Genomic DNA, 12,572 nt, shown 5'->3' on the forward strand with positions numbered 1-12,572 from the left:
TTAACAGAAATAAGGCACATAACATTGATAGGCTGAGTCCAAACAGAAAAAAGCAAGACGCTCCCCTAAAACTATCTTCTAACACTCCCCCCTTCTAAAGTAATGTGCTCTGTGCTGAGTTTAATCTGAACATTGAGTAAAATAGCTTCTTGACTTTTCACATTGATAGAAACATTGAATCCATAATTAACTGTATTAGATTATATGGTGATATAGGCTGTACAGTTGAATCAGTTACTCCATGATTAAATTACATTGACAAGCATGTTGGAGTTGTTTTTTTCCAGGGCAACTCCCAGGATGTACAGCTTCAACCAATGTTATAGTACTTAAAGCCTTAGACATTTACTGATGACTTGCTTCCATTCAGCCCTGAGAATTGACTGCATCAGGTCAAGAAAAAGCAAGGAGATGACTCAGCCTATCAAACAAAGTGATAGTTTCAGAAAACCATTCTGTGGTAGTTTTGGCACTGCAGGCAGGTCCCAAGTCCTCCTAAAGTGGGAAATCAGCATCTTCTTGTCGACAGGTGTGAGTGCTGAAACATTTTCTAATAGCAAAAAGTGGAGCAAAACCTGTTGTGGTGGGCGTATCACTTCTGTGGTATTTATATGTCAATACTCACATGATACTCATTTGAAGATCTAAAAGTCTAATAAAGGATTGATTTTAAATCTACTAATGCAAAATAAAAGCACATCTTCTAAACCTAATGGGGTAACTTGCTCCGAGGTTTTCTTTTGAACTACTCCATCCATGTCATGTGACATGTGTGGCGACTTCACTTAGCTGTTTTTAGCAACAGTTCAGTCTGTGGCTGAGTGAGTCTGGACATAAGCATGGCTGAGTCAAAGGAGCATGGTGTGGGCCTACTTTTCACCCAAGGATACAACTATGGCAAGTGTAGTTTATGTAGTAAAAATGTATAAAACTGCATCAACACAAACTTTTTAAACTTTTTTTCCGTTTCAGTTGCATATGTTTTTTCAGTTTGATTAAAAAACTTTAATTGCCCCTGGGAACAGTCCATGAGCTATCTCCTATTTATTTCTTATTTTTAATTCATATTTATACAATTATTTTCTGTATATTTAAACTAACGTTTTTTTTTTTTTTAATTTATTTATTTATTTATTTTTTTGCAGTCTTTTAAGTGAAATGTTTAAAAAAATATGTCAAAAAGTGAATTGGTATTACATCGAATGATCTTCATAGCACATCAAACACCTCAGATTCTGTGCCTCTCCACTCTCCATTTAAACTCTGAGGCCATGAGTTCTAAATAAAAACCTATTTTGATCGAATCAAACAATGAAATAAATCTATTAACAGACCTGCTTGGACTCTTGACAATGTTACTGTTATCTTCAATAGCTAATGCTAATCAGTAAGGTGATGCTACTTGACTTGGACCCAGTGCAGAAGATTCCAGACCTGGCTCTTTCACTATCAAGACCAAAACCATCATATGTGACTTTGTTTACTTCTTTTGTATTCTTCCAGTAAAAAATAAAAGGATTAATCTGGGATTTTAGAGTGTGCAAAACATCACCTGCTCTCTCAGAACAATCAAATCCTGCCTTCACCCTCTCCAGCCTGATCATTAGCACACAGCCTCTAAACTCTGAGAACATTTCAGTGTGGTTATTTTATTCCAGCCAAGAAGCTTGAGGCAGTTTACCTTTTCATCAAACAGACTGGATACGGTGTCAAACCTCAAACAGGAACTCTTCCATATTTAGATCTTGCATTGCAATCATCCAAAGCTAAATATGATACAATAAACACAAGAAAAAGACATAACAAATAAGTCATTTTTGAAGCATAGCTCATTTTATTGTTTAAACAGTTTTGCATAGGAAATATATCCACTTCCAGTAATTGACTGCAGTAAAAACAGCTGCTAGCAGTATAGGCTGGATATAACAGTAACAATCACAAAAAGTTGAGCCTTTATTTACACTGATTTTAATCTTGTGGCAATTTTAGCCCCTGCACCAAATGTAACCAGCTTGAAGGCATCGCCTTATGCTTGGCGTTCTAAAATCAATAAAAGAAGGGATATCAAGGCCTTCGCTATACAGTTCACAACAGACACCTGTGGCTCCTAAACTGTCAATGAAAAGATAAAAAACAAAAAGGTTTTCAAAAAGTCCTCTAAAACGTACATTCAGATACATACATAGACCTTTGCACACACTTGCAGTGTAACTACGATCACTACTGGAGACTGTTTACATATTGTTTTTGTTGGTGTTGTTGTTGTTGTTTGTTTCATATAACTCCACTAATATTCATGAAGTAGAAATGTGCGCGCAGAGGGAAGTAAAAGTGCCACAAGACCCAAAAAAATACATCAGCCCTGCAGAGACTGGCAACCAATCTAAAAAACTGACAATTTTCCATCATTTCACTGCGTTTAATGTAGCACTGACCCCCCCGCCCCACTCCCTCTCCAAAAAAGAAACATAAAAAAAAAAAATTAAATTAAAAAAACTTCCCCTTAATTTTGAACAAGCTTGATGTGGGCATTGTATGAAGCGAACTGAAAATGAAGACACCCCTCCAAAATCTCCTGCAAACATCAAAAAGGTCAAAAGGAGCATATTTCAGATGAGTTAGCCACATTCGGTTCTGTGTGAAGGTGTTTTTTTCTTGTCACGTATGAAAGTAAGTCCATCACATTTTACAATTATATACAACAGACACTTGGACAGCTTGAACAGGCACTGCATTGCTATCTTTTTGTCTTCTATATGTGAATGTTACATCCTGTAAAAATGCTGGTTTTCACTTTTAATAACAACCTGATGCTAAGTGACTAGCAGCTAGCCAACATGTGGAAGGTGTGTATTGCTTATGTAAAATGAAAATGAAGTTCTAATGTTTCCTCTACGTGTGTGTGTGTGTGTATTTGCCTCTCTTTGTCCTCCACAGAGTGTGACATTCATTTGACAGGAAAATAACACATATTGCATGAGTGCCACAGGTCCTCCTTGCATAAAGTCGCCCTGTTTTGCAATGATTGCAGTGATCAATGATATAATACTTTCTAAAACGATGTTGTGAGTGTTAGAATCTGCCTTGAAGCTGCTGATGGGTGGATCACTGATTCTAATTCACACATTTTTGGGAGCATTTTAAGCGGCTTTGCTGTATTGTTCGTAATATTCAGTTTAACCACTGAAACTCGTAACCTTACCGGACATGCCTAATATAAAGTGGAAGGCGCAGTGCTTCAAACTGGAGCACCTGCAGTTAATTCTGTACTCTTTTTGTAGTGTCAACAAAGGGGTTTCCACATCACATCAGTCATAGACAGCATGTGGAATGTGCAAAAGATGTCGTAATGCTTTCTTCAATGATAAACCAGCGCATCGTCTGCATATCTGCAAAGTCGACCGCTCAACATAGGCAAGTTTTCAAAGGATGTTGAAATGTAGCACCAATTTCTTGCATCAATCCTCTGAAAACAATTTAAGTTCACCAAATCAAAAGAAAATTAATAACAAAAAAGAAATTAAAGATTGAGGACGTTAGTCACTGCAGATTTTACCCTGCTTCTCGCGTAAGGTCAGGTGCAATCTGGGGCCTTTTTTTTTTTTTTTTTTTACTGGTTAAGCGACATCACCTCCCAGCTGCTACAAGGAACAAACTCACACCACCAACTTGTTGGACAAGAATTCACACCCATTTTAAAAAGAAACAGTAAAACAAAATGAAAAAAAAAAAAAAAGATCAATCACATCACACTCACTATGGCCACACTAATGAAAGACCAACATTTCAAATAGTCATGAAGTGTTTCCCAAAATGGAAATATTTAAGCACAAACCAAGATCAGAAATAAAATTATTTTTAAAAAAGCCTTCATTGTTGTTGTTTTTATATTTTTATGGATCCATTTAGAATATTCCCCACCCCAGTTTGACTTTACAAAACAAGAATTTCACAACGTGAAGAAAAACACTTTAGATTCTATCCATCTGGAGAGTTCTAACTCAAATCCAGTCTCCAAATACACAACACCAATTTAATTTTCCTAAAAATTGGAATCAACATGATTTTTCCCAGAATTGAAAAATTTACAAATAAGGGTTTTTAGAGAAGAACTTAAGTTTACAGTGTACAAACTCCTGTCCTGTGGCAGGCTTAATTTATTCAATTTTTAATAAAAAGACCCTCATCCTCTCTCATTGTGTAGTGTCAGAGGCACTCCATCACTCATCCAGCTCACGAGTTACACACACACACACACACACACTCGCGCGCATGCACACAAACAACCAAGCTGCCAAAGCAGAGTTCCACCCCACAGACTACTCAGGATATTTACCTTTATGTACAGTCTCTTATTCAAATAAACACCAACAGCACAGTGACCCTGACACATTTTTATCCACACACACACACACAGCCGTTCACAAACACACTCGGGGACAATGCACTTCAGTGGGGTCTCCAATGGCCAAAGGCTGCAAAGCACTTATAGATTTTCTTTAAAAGAATCAAACAAAAAGACAGAACAGTGCACATAGAACGGGGTGACTTTTTCATTTTTTTCTGCATAAGAAATCTGGGTGAAGACGGAGAGATGAAGCTTGACTTGAGGATTCTTTTTTCCCAAAAAAAGAAAAAAAAGGGAGAAAAAAAAAAAACACGTTTTCTGCTTCTTAGCCCTCTGCTTGGTCGTACCTCTCTGAGGGGAACATTTCTTCCACGATTGTAGGGGAAAGAGTGCAAAAGGTGTCAGAGCGGCAACACAGCTGCTGCTCAGTCTGGGTGAGAAAAGTTTTTTCTTTTTTACAATAAAAATGGAAAAAAACGATTGTTATAAATAATGCCCTGTATTACTCCTGAGAGATTTATTTAAGACCAGGTTCAGAACGCTGTACGGGGAGAAGACGATTGCCTATGTGCTATTTAAGTGCTATATTTTTCTTCTAGTGGATTCTATTTAAGCTTCTACTGGGTGAGACAACATCACACTTCTGTGGTCCAATTTTTACATCAGCTCATTCTACCGGGGCTTTGCTGGGGAGGATCTCAGGAATTGACATATGTGCATATTCTATATACATTTATACAAATCTTCTACTTATAAAATACTTTCTAAAGGCTTGCTTGAGCCTGTCTGCATCTGATTTGGACAGGTCTCTGTAGCATTAGTCGGTGTGTGATTGTTGCGCAGGTCACAGGCCACTTCTATGATATGTTTAAGGCATCTACATGGGAATTGCATTCGTTACGTTACGTCTACAATAATGCGGCGTAGGATTCATTAGCAACAGGATACGAACTCCGTTGCAGCTTCAAGGGATCTACGACAAAAGTGGGAATTCTAATGATTTCTTAAAAATGATTGTCACGCTCAAGTCAAGCCGTCTCTCCTGTGAAAAATGAGCTCCAAGGTCACATGCTAGCACCCCAGGTGGAAAGTGAAAAGAGTCACAGTAGACCAATCAGTGACTTTGCAGCCGGAGAAAGACCAAGGGTGCATTTTTTATAAGTACTTCTAGAAAAATACCGCCCTCCCCCTAAAACTCTCGAATTAAAAATACACTGGAACACGTCTCGCCGTCATTCGGTAGGCCTATATGTTAAAGAAAGAAAGAAAGAAAGACCTTGTCATACACTGCATAGAAAGCAGTCCCCACTTTGGTCAATAAAAAAGGAAAACACCCACAACAACAACAACATCATCAACAACAACAACGACAAACAACGATATCAACAAAATAAATGCATTACAATATGTCTATCTCCAAACTAGCCTCTAATAATTGACGCATCTATAAGCACTACCTACATAGGCAAAACTTGGTATTGCATAATTTTATAATTCTGAATTCCACCCTCCACAATAGTAACTGGAAGATGAACAACAAATGAGCAATTGAAAAATAAGGAAAACAAAAGATGACAGGTTATTAGAAAAACCACCAAAATACTGAGAAAAAAAAAATGCTGGTTGATTACAAACTTTAAAACGGCAACTATACACAGCCTTGATATGCAATGTAACTGTGAGATAGAGTAGTACATGAAGTTAAAAATCAACAATTTCATTCAGAGTACAAAACAATTCTTATCATAAAAATGTTAATTTTTTTCTATAATGATAAATGCAGCAAAAACAAGTGTAGTGATGTCTCTATATTCAAAGGCAAGGCACGTAATGTGGACTATATGTCATCGTGCAAATTAAGAGTACTGGAGATCTTCCTCATATAAATATGTCTGGACTGGAGAGGCAATGGCTGTGAACATGCCGTGCACATTTCGAGATTTCAGGGATTTGCCACCACCTGGATTCATCATTTCAGTTCTTAGCCTCTTCCACTGTAGAGTGAACCTTGCACAAACTGTAGCTTAACACACAAGCCGACTGTACATTTCCATGATTTAATACTTAGCATTCCACTTTTTGTAAACATAAGCTTTAGAAGCTGATGGCCAAATGCTCGTGATCTTATCCTGAACATTTAAAAAAAATGAAATGCCATTTTTACACACTATGTGTGTCCCATTCCTTGCTTATGTTCAGTTCTTTTTTTCCCCCAAAATAAATAAAAAAAATCTCCCCATAATGATGGGGAGGGCTCAAAAGAAGTGCTGGTTTTGCTCAGCGCTGCACAGGTAGCTTCATGCTTGCCTTCAACTGCCTTTCACGCTTGATGTTTTTCTCATGTGAGGAGACGGATATGTGACTGAAATTTATTTCAAATGTTTTCTTAAACATTTTACCCATAAATCCATTTAATATTAATCCCCCTTCCTTTAGAGTCTTAGGGTCAACAGACTGATAGCTTCCCTTCAAAAATTCAATTGCACTTGCCTCTAATGAGATTTTCTTACACTCCGTTTTTTTAAACCCTTTTGTAAAGGAGTAGCAAATTCTTTAATGAGGGGTCTCAAACCTAATGTTTAGTGTTTTTTGAAAACCGCACGGAGAGTTCTTAACTCTCACCGCAAGTGTTTGTGTTAATTCTTGAAGTAGCAGTAAAGAATAAGCAAAGTCAACACATTTTCTGAACGAGTTGTATCACAGTAAACTGAAATCAAACAGAAGAAGAAACACTCTGAATTCACAATTTTTTTGTTCCTATGGTGCACACAGTGAATCGTTTGACGTGGGAAAGCCTCTTTTGAAGAGGCCGAGCTGGAGAGCTTAGAGTCTCAGAGCCGTCCACCAGGCAGAGGTTGTCGATGCACAGACCTCTTCACTCTGTGTGTGTGTTTGTGTAAGAGTGTGTGTGTGTGTAAAGATTTTACATCCTCTCCCAACATGGAAAAATAGTAGGAATCGCCGCTAAGAGACTAGAGTGTCATGCAATTAAACATTAAGGCATCTATACATCACAGTATTTGAATGGATTGAAAAGTTCTGCAAACGAAACAACTGACTGGTGGCTGGTGGATGTGTGGGCGGGACGTGGGTGAGGAGACAGCAGACCTGAAGCGTTTTCTTTTTTGACTTTCCTCTGAAGCGCCTCCCTCGTCCTCACTTCACGGCCAGTGCCCTTCACAGGGAGGGACGGGAGCTAGGGCAGGGCTGAGATCGGTGTTGGGGGGAGGGGGGTTAGGTTCGGGGGACGATTGCGCAGCTCGTGCTGCTTTGCTGGTTTCATCCATGGCTGCGGACACCTGGAGTGCGAGCTCTGCACCACCTCATCCACCCTGTGGGGTCATCCGGCCTCCGTGAGTTCAGTTCCCTGTCTCAGCGGGGACCAGGGGCTCACCAATGATGTTTATGCTGTAGTTCTGGTGGACATTTGTTGGCAGAATCGGAGTCCCGTTCGACACTTGGAATGGAACTAAGCTCGCCCAGGTACCAGGACTGCAAAGACAGAGGGAGGAAACAAAAACAGAAAGAGAAAGAGAAGGAGATTAGTCACATGCCTTAAAACTGTTTGTGCAGCATCCAGTCAAAATCAGATTCTGTCTTTCAATTATCCTAAACAGTACTCCTTTAATGACCAGCATGACTGCTCTGCTGACAGTCATCAAGGCTCAGGATCTTATTTTTGCCTCATCCAGACAGAAAGAGGTAAAGAAAAAGAAAAACAGCAGCACCAGCTCGTTAATCTACGCTGAGGTGATTCCACTTGATTCCCAGTGAAGGACATCATGTGACGCAGGCCCTCGCCTCTGCATTGATGGCAGTATAGAAAGAGCATGAGGGGGGAGATTGTGATTGGTGTAGGGGGAAGTGGAGGGAGGCTGAGGGGGAGTGGGGTGGAGGGGGTCCCTACACAAAGCTGTCCCATCCCTATTCATCTCACGCTAATGGCAAAACAACACAGTGATTGTTCCTGGGGAGCAACGGTGCTAACTGAAAACGCGAGTGGGAACAAACAGCATGTTGTTCCCGTGGGGTGCTGCGCTACGTAGATGTCAGATAATTAGCCCCCTCCCTCCTCCCTTCTCCCCCCAAAGGCCCCCAGTGTGCACTCATCTGACTCCCTCCCACCTCTCGCATCAACCCCACCAAGTCTGAGGGTACCTGTGCTGCACATTTCCTCCCAAACTTACCACAACGTGCTGAAGTTGATAAGTGAAAATGAGCTGGAAAAAGGCCAACTGTTGAAGACAGGTTGGAAAGTGCACATACAGAGATCTTTAGGTGTAAATTTGATGAAAAGACCCCAAAAACAGCTAAATATTTAAAGTGTGAGGATTCTTGTTTGCAGATTTGGAACGAAGACCTGATTCTTTGTCAGTCTTCATGACTGGACAACGACATGAAAGCTGCTGAGCAACCAGTGTCTGCTTTATAAAAATGACATGTCTTTCATTTCAAGTTATTTTTCAGGCAAAATGAGGTCTGAATTCCTTGTAATGGAACTAAAAGTTACAGTATTAAGAATTATTCTTGTCTTAAACACATTTTTCTTGCTCCATTGGCAGATTTTTTAACTTTTTACAAGAAATTCAGACCTCATTTCGTCTTTAAAAGCTTGGAACAAAACATTTTTCTCAACTGGTCAGTTAAAAGTGGCTCATATCGCGTATAACAAGACTTTCTGACTTAAAATGAGACAAAAACACTTGATAAGATTTCTGTTTTTCGCAGTGCTACTTCCTCTTTCAAAAATGAAAATGCTAATTAAAATACGCCCCGTGGCCTCAAAGAGTCCGACGTTTTAAAACAGTGACACAAAGAGAACAGAGGATGTATCGAATGAAAAACAAACTTCCTCTAAGTTTCTTCGTCTTTGAGAGCACGAAGAGTTAAAACAACCTCAAGGCTAATCCTCTCAGACGGTTTTCTCCCTGTCCAACTCGTCCTCATGTTCTCCTCTCTCCTGCTCTCCTCCCTCCCCTCCTTCTCTCTTTCCTCCTGCCAAAAATCATCGGACAGGAAAGGGGGGATTAAGTTTTTCCTACCTTGTTGAACAAAGAGCGCACAGAGTGGCCAAGGACTGCAGCTTTCTCTTTTTCCCCCCATTTATTTCTCCCTCCCGTCTTCCTCCTCCGTGTTTCTCCTTCCTTACCAAACTCCTCTCAGGTAATGGCTTACATTAGGGGGACCACACAGCTACAGAAGTGGGCTCGCGGGTCTTTGTGTGCTTTAAATCGGTAATAATCTTGTTAAAATCGACGGCTGTCAGGATGTATCTGCGTCCTGAAGCATAATGCTGAACTGGATAACATTTTGATGTAAAAACTCATCCTCTATCAGTCCGGATTACAAAGCAGAAGGGGCTGAAGCCTCCTGTCACTGCTAATTAAAACTTTCAGCTTTACCTTACTGAAATGACTTCACCTGAATACAAACTGAGTCCTGAAAAGTTCTTTCCAAAGACAGTAAGACCCTCTGGTGGTTTTCCTTCTTTAAATCAATCAGTATTTTCTCATTACACACAGTCCGTGTTGGAGATGTATTGTTTTGATGCTAAGTTAAAGGATAATTGGTGGGGGTGATTGAAAATCGATATATTGGGATTTTTTTGTTTGACAATATCAAAATTAGAGCTGAATCGATTCCTTGAATGATTCGAGGTACTCGATTACAAAAAATACTCGAGTAATTTTCTCTGCCTCGAGGAATTGTTTAATTTTTTAAAAGATCAGAGAGTGGTGTTTCAAATAGAGCTGAGGCCATATTAAGAGAGTTTTCAGACCCCTCAAGCTACCTCTTATACAAAATAGCAACTACCAACAAATCTAGCTTCTTTTCTGGAGTTTGGAGACTAATGGGTCATTCTACGAAACGGGTGCCATTTGGGTCCGCAACATTTGATGAGATGTACAAGGCACAAAAATGTGTCAAAGTGTGTTAACAAATTTTGGAGCTACCAAAGCAAGTGCTCTTATCAGTATATCTGTATCAGAAAATTCTATTTCTTAAAGAGAAAAAAATTTCATTTGAAAAATAACTGCTGTATTGTATTTTATCTGATTACTCGATTAATCGATGGGATATTCAGTAGAATACTCGAATACTAAAATATTCGATATTCGATCGTGATTTTTTGTCAAAATTTCTTTTTTTTCAGATTTGAATTCTAAATTTCAGTCTTTGTTTCTGAACTGGATTGGAAAAAAAGGTACCGCTTTTCTCCAGCAGAGGGTGATGTGCATTTTATGGGAAAACATGTCTCCTTATAGTCTGTAGACATTATCGTCATCGTTTAACTTTTTCACATGGTCTGGTGTTAACAAAAACTAAAAATCGCAAAAATCGTAAATATCCAAGAATTGCAATTTAAATCGAATTTGCACCCCAAAAATTGTGATAGACTCGAATCGAGAGAATATCACATCACCCCAACTCTAATAACTGGGTATTGTTGTCCTATTTCCTCACACAGTAACCTCCTCCAGCCCTGCAAAGATGGTAACATCTGATAGGACATTTCTCTGTTTCTCTCTCACGATGCAAACTTGTTGCACTTTCTTTCTGCAAATGAAATCTAAACTCAGCTGCTGCATTTCCTCAGATAACCTTCAAGATGGCCTCCCCTTGCCCCGTCCGAGCTCCCAAACCTCGCTAATTCTGCTCCCTGCAAGCACAGCCTGGGCCTACAGCGTGCTTCGTTTAAGGATTAGCTCCCTAAATTAGATTATCTAATGGCATCTTAATGGATTGCTGACCCATTTCCTGCACAATGGCAACATGCGAGTCGGGCAGCGTTTTAATTTGGGGGACAGCGCTGAAGAGGCACTGAGGAGCGCTGCGTTTAAAGGGCAAGAAATCTGATGTGTTCCATCTATATCTAAACAGTGAATAATCCAGCAAGGAGGAGGAAAAAAGAATTACCATCCCAGCTTTGTAACAAAATGAGCTGAATTCAGATGGGATCTATTTTATCTAAGCTCATTACTGTACGCTTACATGAAGCAGAGAGAGGAGGAGTCAGCTGGTGTGTGAGTAAAGTAAAGAGACCTCGAGCTGCTGCGGGGGACATTTTTCTCTGCTACCTCCACTGGCCTATTAGGAGGCCTATTGCAGGGGGTTCTGCAGTGTGCATGTGTGTTTACAAAAAAAAAAAAAAAAGGTTGTGACTGCACAAAATGAGCTGCACACACACGCTCACTTACACACACACACAGATGCCTGACACTTCCAGGGAAAAGGGGAAAAGGGAGACGTAACAGGAAAGGGCTGAGCTCAGCTTGGTTCAGGTTTTCCCCCCCAGGGAGAGGAGAGGGACGTGTACAGTATAAAGCAGGAGGGGGAGGTAAAGGAGGGGAAGTTCTGTAGCTTTAAGTTAAAGATAGCAAGCATGACTTCAGCCTTAAGTCCAACAGAGCTTAGCCTGTTGAAACGTGGAAAGTAAAACATCCTCACGTGGCTGAAAAGCTGACCTGAAGTGACTTCTTTTATTCAACGTGAGTTCGAAAAACACCTCCATCCAGGTTTGTGCTATGAAATCAGAATGTTTTGTTTTCCCTGAGTTGAGAGCCTGAAAGGAAAGCTGCGTCAAAAATGTGAATCGTAGAGAAAAACTAATTTCTCTTAAAAAATAACTTGGTGAGAAAGCATAACCATGTGAAATTTGAGAGAAAAAGAGCTACTTCACTAAATAACTTGTGAAAAATGAAGTTGTTTCTTTCCACAGGCTTGGTTTTAGTGATTTATGGTGCATATAAGTCATCACAGAAAAACCACAGAGGAAGATCTAAACAAGAGAAAAATCTAACCAAGTTATAACACGACTCATACAAGTGGAAAACAACACAAGGGTGAAAACAGATGAGTGGGTAACAAGAGAAACACAAGGATAATCTCACTATCATCTGAAAAGAATGACCTCCTGCCAGAAGTCAAAAGAGTTAACACTTAGAGCCACATTCCAGATATTTATATGTGAGAGTATCTGTTTAGTTTCAAGGAGTAAGAAAATCAGGAGTAATCATAAATGGAGTTATTCATTGTTATTGTGTGTGTTGGTGTGGTGTGTGAGAGAGGGCATGAAAGAATGAAAAGGTTACCTTTGCCAAGTAATCCCCAAAGTGTCGTCAGTGGCACTGGGGCCATAATGCCTGCCGTTTTGAGTCACGCTCCAGTCACACTTCCTCAGCTGTCAATTGAAATCTAGCGGTCAGATCACTGGGCCAAGACA

General features: G+C 39.8%; 1 protein-coding gene across 4 annotated transcripts in view; it reads right to left on the bottom strand.

The window, feature by feature from the left end:
• Positions 1-1,811: 1,811 nt before the first annotated feature.
• LOC141811268 (nuclear factor 1 B-type-like) overlaps positions 1,812-12,572 on the bottom strand; it is a 72,851-nt gene continuing 62,090 nt past the window's right edge. For 3 of the 4 annotated variants that reach the window (XM_074699258.1, XM_074699259.1, XM_074699257.1), the window contains 2 exons: positions 12,442-12,530; positions 1,812-7,840 (listed from right to left, as the gene is read on the bottom strand). In XM_074699258.1, the coding sequence (XP_074555359.1) occupies positions 7,708-7,840; positions 12,442-12,530 (222 nt within the window). In that variant the 3' untranslated portion in view covers positions 1,812-7,707. The remainder of the gene's footprint in view (positions 7,841-12,441; positions 12,531-12,572) is intronic. The other variant, XM_074699260.1, reaches the window with a different exon arrangement.

The sequence above is a fragment of the Halichoeres trimaculatus genome, unplaced genomic scaffold (assembly GCF_033239565.1).
Source record: "Halichoeres trimaculatus isolate MK-OKI-2021-1 unplaced genomic scaffold, fHalTri1.1 fHalTri1_scaffold_22, whole genome shotgun sequence".
NCBI classification, from domain to species: Eukaryota; Metazoa; Chordata; class Actinopteri; order Labriformes; family Labridae; genus Halichoeres; species Halichoeres trimaculatus.